The following is a 14017-nucleotide window of genomic DNA, read 5'->3' as shown; positions in this document are numbered from 1 at the left end:
TCACTCTGGCACTGGAGCTGCTACCACTGTCATCACCTGCACATCACCTGAAGCAAACAAGGTTACATAAGACTGGAGTGATGGACAAAAAGCATACGCGAGGCACTGTGAGCTGCTTTTATGAGATTTGTATCAAAATAAAAAAGCAACCAGTTGGGAAAAATTGACCCTCACAGTGTGACTAAATGCACACCAGGCCTTCTTCATAACAACACATTTTGACATGTCACAGTAGGAAAACCACAGGTGTAAATAATGAAATTAATGATGGCTAAATTTCATTTGGCTTTTTCAGTTTCAAGGTGCTGGCACTGTTGGAGCTGGCTCACTGTCACACTGTCATGACTCACTGGGACACTTGCTGTGAAAAGGCCTACGCTGTCAACAGTGGCAGTGGATGCAGTCAGTCAGATGTAAAAACACTGTCAGATGTGACCTGCCAGCAGTTTGTCATTACTACCATTAAGTGGCCAACTATGCTGTTAAATTTAAATACAACACCAATTTTAAATGTCATGATGATACTGGAATATCACTGACAAATAGACTGAAGTGTGCCGACTGCGCATGCTCCAGATAACAAAATGGATTCTTGTTTTAAAGAGAGATTGTGGGAGGAGATCCTGCTTTATCCTCATTTATATGATTCTTCTTTAAAAAATATACAAAGACAGCCAAATGGCACTGAACTCCTGGCCCTATTTTGCTACTCTTACCGAGCCGTTGTTTTCTCTGTTTAAATTCTTCTTCTACAAGTCTCAGATCTTCAATTTACAGCAACTGCTTTCAGTACTTTAACTTACTGGAATTTTAGTTTTTACAGTTTTTCCAATTTAATTGCCACTTCCAGCTCAATTCATCGACAACACTTCAACTGACATTTCAACCTCTTTCAGTGCCTGGACTTCAGCTTCACATGAACCTGTGAGTGCTCCTCAGTCCTTTTCAATTTTGAGTGGTAAGAGCACTCACATTTTCAACCAATACCTCAGCTTTACTCGGGACTCAGTGATTATATCATATCTGACACTTTCAGGTTTTTCAGAATTTTAACTTGGAGTGGGCGATCTGGCCGAAATATCATATCACAATTTTTTAGGTAGAATAACGATCTCCGATCTGAATCCCGGGTCTCCCCACAGATTTAATTGAACTCGTGATCACATGACTAGTTGTGCATATGGTTGCCCTGATACAAAGCATGTCACTTCAACTCAGTCACACGTTTTTTTTTAGTTCATATGGAGTATTTGTTTGGACATCACTGTTATTTATCTATGAGGTGCTATAAGTAAGTATTTTTCTCTTGGTGGAATGAACATAACGGTACACACGAGACACCAAGCTCACCGAGGCTGCAAGGTAGAACAAGGACTGCCGTCTCCAGCTGCGGTTAGTGGGCTAGAGGTTTAACAGTTAACAATGGGCTGGTTAGCAGCGACTGAACTTTTAAAATTAAATATCTAAATATAGAAACGTTTTATTGACTCGATCTGTCCAATTCATCTGAAAAGTAGATCACATGCCAAAGTAAGATCGTCCATGATAAGATTATCAGTGTCCACCTAATTTCAACAGTTTGAACTGCTAATTTTCAGCTGTGACCATGGAAAACATTTGTCAGAAATTTTAGCCTTTCCCGTTTTACGTGATTCTATTCATGTAAAAATAGAACACATTTGTGATTATTCTATTAATACCACATACAGTATAGAAGCCTGGTTTTGAATTTATTGTAAATAACTGAGCCCATTATTACAAATTTATTTCTGAAATTGATGACACTTTGGTAGATTAAATGTAACTCTCATATTACAAATGTGAAGTTTCTACAATGGAAATACTCAACAGTCGGAACTGTGGCCACACTCTGCGATCAGATGATACCGCAATATGACCACGGCAGTATTCCCCACCTATTGCGTTACTGCTAAGGCCAATTACAGTGGACCTCCGCTGTGGCAAGTGGCCAGTAGCTGCAGGCAGCCATGAAGTTGAGTTGAATAAAGAGAGTGGGAGAAATAGAGAGTCTGTAACAGAGATGAAAGAAAGTGAGCGCCTCAGTACTCAGTGCAAGTAATCAGCCATCTCACTCTGCATCTATCTTTATCCTCAACCAAATCTGCTTTCATTGCCTCATATACTTATCCTTGACGGGAAGAGTAGTCACGCACACACTCAGACATTCAGGCACACACACACACACACGCGCCTACACAAAGAACAGAAGTTTATTGTCCACAGAAGTGGAAATTTGCCTTTGGCTTAACAAGGAAGATCAAATGGATTCAACAATATAACAACACAATAAACAGACAAAACAATTAACAGCATCTTCTGCATGCACAATCACGCACACATTTTTGCATACTTTCTAAATCCTTTGGAGCAAAAACAACAAGTGCGCCAAGTCCACACCCATACCGGATTAAAGCAGGCATTTGTCAATTTCTGCACTCTCTCCTGAATACTGTAGCACATTCACAACAAGTACCCTCTTTCAAAAAGCAACAAGCCAGTGCTGTTCTTGGTTTAGATGAGGACTTGGACAGAGTGAAGTGCTCCTTTGTCTGGAGCATGGCCAATAGTTAAACTAAACAATGTCTACACTCAGTCATTCACGTCCTACTGTGTTAACAACTTGTGGAGTAATTTTACTCAGTTACAGTGCGGCTGCAATTGGTGATTGTTTTCTTTATTGGCTAATTCATTTACATTTTTTTTCCACCGAAAGGATTCATTATTTTGTTCATAAAATTAGAGAAGAATATTGATGAATACTCACAAGAGGTTACAAAAGCAAAGTGTTATGGGCTTGCTGCTTATGAAAAAAAATCAAGTGACTTCAGGCATCTAAAAAATTATCAAATTAAACAATCTGAGAGGAGAATTTTCACTTTTAAGTCTTTGTTTTAGCTCATCCAGTGATAAAGGGATCCAAACTGCTTCCTTTTAAAGTAACAGTCCAACATTTTACATTCATTTTGTTGCCAATAAGTAGATGTCTTTGCAGTAAATATGAAGCTATCTCAATTAGTTACCTTAAATTAGCAGAAAGACTGGGAACAGAGGGATACAGTCCGGCTCCATCCACAGATAACACACTCTGCCTGCCGGCACCCCTAAAGCTCACTGATTTACATGTTAAATTGTGTTTGTATGATCCATACAAAAACAAAGGGTAAAAACAACATAAGGTGATTTTTATGGGGCATTATGTGCCTGACCATTTCTCTACTAACCATAAAACCAACCTTTGGTTGTGAGAGCTTTCCTGCTGTTAAGGAAATGCTGTTACCATTGGACAGAACAAGGACGGAGCTCTGTCTTTCAGTTAAATTAAGCTAACTGGATGCTGGTATCTTCAAATATCCCAGACATATATGAGAATGGTATCAATATTCTCAGCTAATGCTTGGCAAGAAAGCAAATTTATAACCAAATTTCAAACTATTTCTTTGAAAAGTACACAAGCCAAAAAGCTTGGATACCACTTGTACAGGATGTGGTAGTTTCTGAAATTTAACATTTACTAATTTAGTAGCCAAAGAGAAAAAAGAGACTACACTTTCACCACCATTTATCTACCACTGACTTTTATTCATCTCTCACCCTGACTGCTGTTATTTCAGTGTGTTTCAGTGAGAAAAGCAATGCAGCGATGATCAGGATGTGCACCTCAATCAATTCCACAGCCTTCCTTTGCTAATCAAACTATCTGCCAAAAAAGCCCTTTTGGCAGCTACGCTTGGACATCAACCTGACCACTTGATTATGTTTGCAGCCTTTTGAGCCAAACGCTGCTCTAATATTACTGCCTAATGTAGGCCATATGCTGTTTTCCAAGAAGCCAAGAGATACTGTTTCTAAGAGACCTGACAGGCTGCAAGAGACATCTATAGTCTAAGTCAGCATCCACAGCGCAGTGCACCATGGTTTGCTCAGACTATTATCAGTGCTAGGCAACTCTTTGAAAGATGAGCAAGGTGAAAGAGAAGCAGCTGGTTTACAAAGGCTGTGTAGAATCGGTGTTTCACAAGTGTTCAAGGTGATCGGATTGACAATAACAGTTGTTTCTTTTCAAGGCATATGTGCCCAGCACATACTGTTCACTACTTGGTCAGCAGAAGATCATTTCATTGATGCATAAAAGGGACGCACTCTAGATTACATGTAATGACATCAAATGCACCTTGGCACCAAAGAACAAATCTAACCTCAGTCTATGGATCGTAATATTGGTTTTGACAAAATGTAACTATCATGACCATGATGATGCTGATGAAGTAACTCACACTATGGCCAAGATAATTTCCCTAAGCCTCAGTACATGAATTTGGACTTTGATCACCTGCTCAATGAAAGGGTGAGGGCATACCACTTAGGGCTGTAGGACCACTCCTGTTCTTTTCAATAACCGCTCCTCTCAATTAGTGCTGGACACTTTTCTTGAAGGCTACTGACAAAAAGCTGTGAGCTTGGGTTTATCCTTGTATGCAATACAAAACACAAACACAAACACACACAAACACAAACACACACACACACACAGAGAGAAGCCATATGATCATATCCCTGCAGAGAAATGACCTCATTTACTCAAGTTTCGCCTGTAACTTGGCCAGCACACTGATGACAGCTCTGTAGCAACAGTGGATTTCTGCAGAAGTCTATCACACAGATTCTGTGATTCAATACTAAGCTTATGGATTTCACTCCCAAGAGGCTTATTTCCCATACACTGACAACATATCATGAATTAACGTTACTTCCATGCATGACACTAATCTTGCCTTAATTATGCAATTAGCTCTTTGTCTTCAAATAGTCCCTATTTCAAAGGGTTCATTCAGGCATTAATGTATTTTCTCAGGTTTTTTTTTTTTTTTAACAGTGACAGAGTGGTAGTGCTACACATTTTCCCTTGTGAGAATGATCTTTACTTTATCTGCACATGAGCTAATTTGAAGCAGGAACTTTATATTCTGTCAGTGTTCGTTAAGTAGGCGTTCGTGAGTGTGATGAAAATACCAATTTTGAGGATGCTTGGCTTTTTTATTATCGCCTCTGGAAAATAAAACTGACAGACAGTACAGGCGTCTGTTAGTCAGAAGTTGGACTTCACGCCCACAACATTTCCAAGACTTTCAAAAACCACCTTTGTTGAATAAAAGGAACATACTTTTTCGTTTAGGATAAACTACAACAGCCTAAACAGCAAGTGCTCCTCTGTCGAAGTAGCAACTTTCACAACTTTAGTAGCGTTGGTGTCACATGCTAGTGCTAACTTGAAAGATGCAGTAAAATAAGAACACTGTAAATTACACATTGATATGAACAGGGGGACTAACTGTTGGCTACAAGTCCTACATGTCTTTTAATTCTAGGTAGGTTCTTGGGAAACCCGCGTTTACTTTTCAATCACTTACCATCTTCCTTTTCATCGAAAACTGGTCTCTTTGAAGAACTATTGGCTCCCATCCTCTTCTTCCACTTGCCCCAGTGAAACATTGATGCTCAGATTGCATTCCTTGCCTCTTGAAGAGAAACTACAGCTCTGTGTTGGACACCCTCCTCAAAAGACAGTATGAATAACCACACATTTCACCAAAACCGTGTCCGTTATTTCGCTTTACTTATCCGTTATTTAATTCTGCCGAAAATTTGAGCACCGCGAGTTAAAGTCTTTCAACACCAGGAGAGAGCAAATGTAGCAGGTACCGACGGACTACCAAATATCTTAAAAGAAAAACTGTTCAGTTTGTTACTGCTGCAGGTTAATGTAATCACTCGGCACTGGTATTGTTCAGTTGTCTTCCGTAGCCTACCAGCACAAACCGACAGACTTATGTTTGTCGGGGCTGTGAGTAAAAGCTACGTCGACTTTTACATAGTTAGCTAAAACGAAACAGGAAGTCAAGCTATTTGGCATTGAAAATAAAAGCGTAGACACAGGCTATTATACTGAAATCACTGAGGTCACCTCAAATCAGCAGCCACTGATGGTGGCATCATCTAGATCAATTTAAGAATTTAGAATGCCAACAGTAGGCTACATGAACTTCGATTAATAGATAGATCAATTAAATTGATTAAATTATTTACGTTAAAGCTGTTAATAGTCCAATTTCAGTCAATTTAGATTACAAATGAATATTATAAATCATCACTAAAGCAATATGAGGTGCAAAATTGATTTAACAGTGATTAAATGCAGTCTTGACAAAATAAACATTTACATATATGTTTGAGGGAATGAGTATGATTTCAGTCACATACTCTGTAGCCTATATAAAAAATAACACGTTTTCTACTATGGCATGCATCTAGCCTACATAACATGTAAGTGCCCTGTAGCTGAACAGAAAAAAAAAAAAAAGTTTTGATTTATATCCTTCAAAAAAATCATTCTAGTGCAGTGTAATCGTTGTTTTTGTGTTTTTACTGTAAACATTTGCTCAGGAGACTTTTATATTGAAAGTAAGAACCGGAAGTTCCCCATTTGGTGTTCTGACTAACTTGACGCTTGTGAGAGTAGTGTGACAGTTGCTGGCCAGTGACTGTAGTCGACGTAGCTCTGTATCACACACTGTCATGCATATCAACACATAAGGACCAGCCTCTGTAGGTGAAGCCAGGATAGCTCAGTACAAACGGCAGTGTTGTCATCTCTTGTTACCAGCAGAGAACTGCTACTATCCCCCAGCCTAAATGAACCTCAGTGAATTGTTCCACAATCTCATTAGACGATGGATGGGTGGTGCCGGATCACTGAGGGGGAAAAAGGATTTAACACTTTGTCTTCAATCTGCACACCAACATTATTTACTCCTGTTGCTGCCCAGTTACACTACTGCACATTACAAAGTATGACATCTGTAATGTTGTTTCTTGTAGCCTTGGTATTGACCTGTTCACCTTTACAAAGTATTGATACATTTTGCAAATTTAATTCAAGAAAGTCTGGTTGATATAATATGAATGCAGTTCGCCTTGTTTGCACGTGGACAGTTGCCGTAGTCAGTGTTGAGCGCGTTGCTATGGTTACGCCGTCAAACTCGTGGGGCGGTAGCTGAAACTTAGCATAACATTTTCCTATTTCTTTTTTTTTTCTTCTTCTTTTTTTATGAGTTGTTTCTTTTGAGAGGACGCTGAGTGTGGTTCACGAGTTTACGCATATGTTCACTCAAATAACAGGTACGATAATACGGCGGTGGTTAATGTTAAAGGGCGGTCAGTAGTAAAATAACTATTTGCTAATGTTAGCTAACGATAGATAGCAGCAGAGAGTGAATAGCTAACATCTGCCTCTAGGCAAGCTAAAACCTCAGGTAAAAGTATTCTGCAGTTTCAACAAAACCTGTCCATTGAATTTGACATTTACACAGACTTTCTTGTTTTCAACCACAGGGAGGGAAATGCCAAAGAAAAAAGACTCCTGAACACCCTGGACAACATCTCTGCATCACTTCTACAATGTCTTCCCCTGAGGAGAATGAGGAGATCCCAGACCTGCAGCGAAGCTATGTCTTTGGGAACAGTATTGTCAAACCACAGACCCCCCACTTTATGCCTGAGGATGCTGAGCCACAGGAGCTTGGTGAACCCTATTCAACAGAGACATTGTGTCTGAGCAGAACTAAGCTAAAACATGTTTCGGAAAGTATTTTGAAAAGTAACACACTAAAGGTCAGTTTCAACTTTATTGTGCATTTGTCAACCTCTACACACCCAGCTGCATACTGTATGCTGCAGTAGTTTTCAAGCAAAAAATCCTTCCACTAAAACATTAGGCCAGCATTATAATATCTATGTTTAATTTATTTTTCTGCATTATCTATTAATTCTAACTGCGCATTGTATCATCTTCAGTATTTATATCTTGAAGGCAACCAGATATCCAGTATCACAGGTTCATTGTTCATCAACTTGCCCAGCCTGCAGTGGCTGGACCTCAGAAATAACCAAATTGTGTCGCTCCCTGCTGAAATTGGCTTGCACAGGTAGGCTACTTATGCAATTGCTCTTTGAAATATATGTTGTTTAATTCCAAACCCCAAGGCCACTATGGGAGTACGGTATGCTTATTTGTCACATTTCAGAACATTTTTTGATCAGAATATTTCTATTTTAGAGTGTTCTGTTAAGTAGCATATGCTCTGAAAAATAAATATATGATTCCAAATTGTGGCAAAGGAGATTAACATTAATATTTTATCTGGGTTTGACTAAAGCATATCTTGTACAATTTCCCCCAGTTCATTTTAGGATTAAACATGCATCTTGATCAAGGCATTGCCCTTGCAATCATCTAATGAGCTATTATTTGGTTCATTTAGGTCTCTGAAAACATTACTACTAGAAGGGAATCCTATCTCAGAACTTCCACCAGAGTTGGGTGAGTTGTGTTCAGTCACCTCTACCAGTGAGCAGTGTCTCTGCTCTTTGAAATGACAAGTTGTTTCATCAGTTTCAATAAGCCTGACTGGCAGCAAATTAAAATCTAGATTACGTGTGATGAATAACTAGTAGTTACTAATAGAAAAGACATACAATATGGTTTAAAATGTTTTGCTTTCCTCTTAGTTGTTATCACTGAAGCTTATTACTGCACTGTTGCTTGCATTAAAGTAATGAAGGTAATGGAGGTATGTACACCAAGTGAGCTTCATCTACTGATGCATTCATTGCAAAATAATCTGGATAAGAGTGTCAGCTGAATGCCAAAGTGTATGCTGTAAACATAATGATTCATTATTTACCTTTTTCCAGGAAATGTGATTACCCTGAGAGGCCTGAACCTGAGGAACTGCCCTATCACTTTCCCTCCACAAGACATTGTGCACCAGGGTATCCAGGGCATCCTCCAGTACCTGAGGAGTGCCATGGTGAAGCGACAAGTTAGCATGAGGAAGGCCCCTGCAGGTGAATCAAAGGCAACTTAACTTTGAACAGGGCAGCAGCAAGGTGTTCAGTATGCACATGCATCCTAGCCATCTGCTCTTTTTGACAAAGATAGGACGGCTGGCCACAAAAATAGCTCCAAGCCCTGCTACCGCTTCACTGGTGTGACTCCTGTTCCCTTGGAGACGGCGCGTGCCACGCAGCTGATTCTTCTTTTCTTTTTTTTTGACACCCCTGTTCCAGCTCTGCAATATTTTTAGCCAGATGAAAATGATCAATAACCTGTGGGCTCTAAACAGGAGCTTTCTGTCACTAAGCACTGTCTAGAGATAATCACTGTGAGAAGCCCAAGACAGCCCTCCACAGGAGAGTCTGCTGCTGCACAATGAGCAGAGCCAAACCCCTCGATCAAAGGATTAATCTCCCTGCCCAAAAGGTTATTAACAAAGACAGGCCTCTGGTCTCCATGGGGGGAAATCTCCTTTCCTTTAATTGGCTCAGAGTATAAGTTTATCAAATTTGAATATACACCATTCATTTATTTAGTCTGTTTGAGTCTAATTATAATACATGTGGGTAAAAGTTACATTCAGCCATTTATTGTTTAATTCACTCAAAACTTCTTGACCACATATTCTGCTCTGCCTTCCACATACAGTAGATGTTTAGTGAGGAATGTTTTACCTGCTATTATTGGTTGTGTGAATTTGCTCATAAAAAGCTGATAAATCTTTGCCTACATAATTGGGAAAGAACTCTTGGTAATCAACTAGTTATCTGTACTTCCACTATAGCCACTGTAGCTGTAGACTGCAGTGTTATGGCTGGTGTTGGCTGCCCCCACATCACACTTGTATCTGCCATGGTTTTTTCATTAGTAGAGTTGCCAGTGGTGGAGAAGCTCCAGCTGTCAGAGCTGATGGGGTCCAGTGTGGAGGAGCAGGATGAGTCAGTGGATGAGGATGAGCTGCAGAGGTTTAAGGAGCTGAAACAAAAGATGATCCTACTGGACAGTGCTGAGCTAGGTTCAGTAGCACAGGGTGATAGAAACCTGAAGTCATGTCTTCATCCTGTTATCAAAAGGTAAGTAAAGTAAAGGTATTAGGATGAAAAGAATAAGAGATTTTTGAAGTGAAAATTCTTAATGTTAAATTGTTTGACATTTTGAGATACGTGTTTATTTGCTTTCTATAAAAGAGTTTGATGAGAAGATTGATCCACTATTACCTCTGTACAATATAAAGTCTAAGCCAGGAGACTTTTAGAACAGCATAAAGACTGGAAACGGGGAAACATGGTTGCAAAATCTGCCTGCCGACACCTCTAACCTCATTAATGATTAAATTAATTATATACATACAAGCATATTTTTAACTATACACATACAAAAGTGTAAAAATAAAATGTCACCATTTTATGGGGGTTTATGTGCCAGACTGTTTCTTAGCTGGAACCAGTAAGTTAGTCAAGTCTCCATGGGGTTCCAGACAACTGGGATATATTCACACAGAACCCCCTGATGGCAGATGTTTTTAGATTGCAGTTTTTAAACTGTTTGAACAAGCAAGCAAGATATAAATTGTTATTAATTAGCTTCATGTTTGTTGTTGGGTAGGGTTAGGGTTAGGGTTGAGAGCAGAACTATTACTCTTCTAATCTCACTCTCTGCCAGAAAGTGAATAAGCGTATTTCCCCAAATGTCAAGCTATTTCTTTAAAAAAAAGTTGCACATGTAAAAAATTATAACAATCTTGTTAATCTTGCTAATTGCTCCTACCATTGTTTTTGCACAATGGATCCACGCAGCAAATATCTGTTAGGCATAATTCATTTGCACCTGTTCAGATATCTAATGCAGTAAAAGTGCTATTTGCTATCAAATAGTGGGACAGGGGAGGTGAATTTGTTTTGTTTCAGTGGAAAACTTAAGTGCTGAGGTCTAGAGTTGTGGTGGAGGGCAAAGTACATGGCATGGTGCCTTGGAAAAGAATAACACTTTTTAATGACTTTCTCCACAGAGGAGACCAAGTGATAAAAATCTCCCAAGCTATCTCCACTAGGACTCAGAGTTCAGGAGAGCAATAAAATAAAGTATTTTGTTTCAATTTATTTGTCAGAAAAAAGGCAACTACCAAGGCCGGTATAATTCCTGAGCTTCGCCTGTTTGACACTCAAGACTGGAAGAGGCCAGAAGAGAGGAAACAGGCTGCGATGAAAGAGCTGAAAGAGAAACAGGCTATTCTCGAGCAGAGGAGAAAGTAAGCTGATTTCTGCCTTAAGGCTTTCAGTTCAGTATAGTATTGTAAGTACCCTGTTTCTGTCCTACTACATTTTCACCATTGAATGGATGAATTACAGAATATTTAGGACTGGTAATACCACATGTAAGGCAGAATGTTATTTCATAGAGCAGAGCTACACTGTATCTAACTGGCGTTTGTCCAAGTGACCAACGGTAAGGGATCAATATTATGTCCACTATATAAAAACAGAGGAACAGTCAATGTTTACAGACCTTTTTGCAACCATTTAGAAACATTTGCCTTAGAGCCATTGCCCTTAACATAAATCTATTACAGTGCATTGTTATCTTGGATCTTGGTCTCCTTTAGAAGCCAAGAGATTCTTCGGAACTGGCGCACACAAGCCAAGTTCACACAGGAGAAGAAAATGTCAACGCGCAAGCAGAAGAAGAATGAAAGACAAAAAAAATCAGAGGTATGTGTGGAATAGATCAACTAAATGTCCACCTGCCAACATGCCAACCACAAGGAGGCAGTAGAGTATCACCTCTGTCACACTGGCTAGAGGACTATAACAACAGATATGAAATCACTACAAGATAAATCACTTTAATGTTCTTGAATGGATTTTCAGGGAAGTATCATAACAAGAATCAGTGTCAGTGATCCTTAATGATGATGTTGGTGCTGTTGAAGGCAGCAACAGATGCAGTGCCTGTGGTGGAGCATGTTGCACCAGTGATAACACAGCAGCAACACATACATGCAGGCATGCACACTCTGTAGACATATGCAGAGGGATGGTTTTCAGTAATTTGACTGTCAGCTACATTTCTATACTTGTAGCTGAAGAGTATCTCATAATTTTTCAATGCATTCAACCAGCAACATCAGTGTAAGTATTCACTGAAAAATATAATAAAAAACAAGCCCATTTGGGTAGTTTAACACAAGGATGTTGTTTTATTGCAGCTGTGGCTATAGGCTGTGTTTGTAGGATGTGTCACAACATTCTCATCCTATATGAACACAAGCTCTGCACTCAAGAACAAAATGTTGTTGTACATGATAATAAACAACTCCACTGTCTGTTATAGGAAGCAGAGGCAGATTTAGAACCTGATGTGGAGGAAAGCAGTGATACTCTGCAGAGGCAGATGTCCACCATGTCCATCAAAGAGTGTGAGGAGACAAGGTACATGGGAACTCTGGATGGGCAAAATACTTATACTGTCTACTACAGACCAAAAATGTACAAAAACATCCACAACATCCTAAAACCTAAACCATTATTAGAATGAGAATTGCCCTGGGATGTTTGTTTAGTTTGTCCTGTTAGCTTTGTCACTGAATTTTTATCTCCATCTCCTTATTTTTGAAGGGTCCTCTTATCACAGTGGAGTATAATGGTTTATACTTATATAATCTCATCAATTTAATTAATGAAAATTGTACTGCACATACTCAAATGTTTAAAAGTATTCATCAAATGACATTTTGCATGGTTTGCAATTGTGAGCGATGCAGATGCAGGCAGAAAGCTAGAGACACCTAGTGGAGAAAGAGAGACATACACCCATCATAGAACATCAGCAGTTTCCTTTGTTCTTCTTAAACAATATTATGTCTTTGATAGAACAGATAAACCAGATTAGATAGCACACCGTAGTCTTTTTTGTTTTCTTTGATATAATAAATCTTAATTGAGGAGAAAACTATTAGTCACAGGCTTGCATTTTTAATCAGATGTCTACCATCCATAAAGACTATGATCTGAATATTCAGTCTTTTGGTTTGAAATTTTCCAGATCGGCCCGTGAGCTAGAGCGGCAGATCCGTGCCCAGGTTGAGAAGATGCAGGAGAGACGCAGGAATCCCAGGGGCACAACCAGCGAGCAGATGGCAGCGGCAGAACAAGATGTGGAAGAGGTCAAACCTATACCTCATTATTCACACAACTGATCCATATTGAACTCCTACAATATTGATCTGAATTTGTTTTTGTTGTTTTGATTCTTGTTTTTAATGACAGATGCGGAAGTTACAGAAGCGGCTTCTAGAGAGGAAGAGAAACCGAGGAAGAGATCCTGAAAATTGCTTTACTATCTTCACTGGAGACACCTGGCCGAGTTTCCTTGACAAGTGACAGGGATTATATATCCCTTCTGTTTGAGTTTGATGTTATTGATTTCATACTCAAAAGTAACTGTAAGGATGAATCCTTTTATGAATGACCATTGTAATGCTCATATATTAAAATATAGATCACAAGGCTGTTGAGAGAGTGAGTGAGTGTTTTGAAATTTACCATAGTATGATTCTTGTTGTCTTCATCTTTAAATTCTGCAAGACACTCTCCCTAATATACAAACTAGTCATGTTTGGCATTTACTTCTTATTCTTATTAACATTTAATACCTCAAATATGTACAAAATAAAAAGGGAACTGTTGCTTATCCACTGTTTTAAGTGAAGCTATTCAGTCATTAAATGTTACATTGGCTCACAAGACACAATTGCATACGCATAATATTCCCTGTGCCAGTTATAAAAACTGAATCACCACCTCACATTGTAAATTAAAGTTTAAAATATAAGAATCACTGAGGGAAATGAAAGAGAAATGGTTTGACAAATGTTAGTATAGTGCCAAACTAAAGAATTCAAAGGCAATTTTAATATATTGTATATTTAATACTCCTGTGAAAGTATAAATAATTGTAGCTTTACATGTTATGATGATTTGTTAAATACAGGTCATAATTATCTCACTTAAGTAAAAATATTTACGGCCGTATCGTTCGCCACATCATAGAAAATGCATCGATATTTTATCCATTTTCCAGTGTAATCATAGTGTACGTGTAGAA

The 14017-nt window shown here is 38.9% G+C and overlaps 2 protein-coding genes across 2 annotated transcripts in view; one reads left to right on the top strand and one right to left on the bottom strand.

Annotated features, from left to right (window-relative positions):
* stk32c (serine/threonine kinase 32C) overlaps nucleotides 1-5865 on the bottom strand; it is a 76467-nt gene extending 70602 nt beyond the window's left edge. Inside the window, exon 1 of the mRNA XM_023425752.2 lies at nucleotides 5430-5865. Coding sequence (XP_023281520.1) covers nucleotides 5430-5511 — 82 coding nt within the window. The 5' untranslated portion in view covers nucleotides 5512-5865. The remainder of the gene's footprint in view (nucleotides 1-5429) is intronic.
* Nucleotides 5866-7062: 1197 nt separating this feature from the next.
* Nucleotides 7063-13422, top strand: LOC111669551 (leucine-rich repeat-containing protein 27). The gene is made up of 11 exons (XM_023425912.2): nucleotides 7063-7197; nucleotides 7411-7689; nucleotides 7873-8003; nucleotides 8340-8398; nucleotides 8773-8925; nucleotides 9786-9987; nucleotides 11022-11162; nucleotides 11517-11622; nucleotides 12245-12342; nucleotides 12956-13076; nucleotides 13180-13422. The coding sequence occupies exons 2-11, from the start codon at nucleotides 7477-7479 to the stop codon at nucleotides 13291-13293; spliced, it is 1338 nt and encodes a 445-aa protein (XP_023281680.1). The 5' UTR covers nucleotides 7063-7197; nucleotides 7411-7476; the 3' UTR covers nucleotides 13294-13422.
* Nucleotides 13423-14017: the final 595 nt, after the last annotated feature.

Source organism: Seriola lalandi, unplaced genomic scaffold (genome assembly GCF_002814215.2).
Source record: "Seriola lalandi dorsalis isolate HSWRI2012SDOR001 ecotype SW California unplaced genomic scaffold, Sedor1 jcf7180002054795, whole genome shotgun sequence".
Taxonomy (NCBI): domain Eukaryota; kingdom Metazoa; phylum Chordata; class Actinopteri; order Carangiformes; family Carangidae; genus Seriola; species Seriola lalandi.
The sequence above is the reverse complement of the archived record's forward strand: the minus strand, read 5'-3'. Positions and strand labels throughout refer to the sequence as shown.

Excerpts from the sequence above, each read along its gene's own strand:
- LOC111669551 (XM_023425912.2), top strand. The coding sequence starts at position 7,477 with ATGTCTTCCCCTGAGGAGAATGAGGAGATCCCAGACCTGCAGCGAAGC. Across the intron at positions 7,690-7,872 it reads TGAAAAGTAACACACTAAAG|TATTTATATCTTGAAGGCAA; the intron begins GTCAGTTTCAAC and ends TATCATCTTCAG. Across the intron at positions 9,988-11,021 it reads CTTCATCCTGTTATCAAAAG|AAAAAAGGCAACTACCAAGG; the intron begins GTAAGTAAAGTA and ends TTTATTTGTCAG.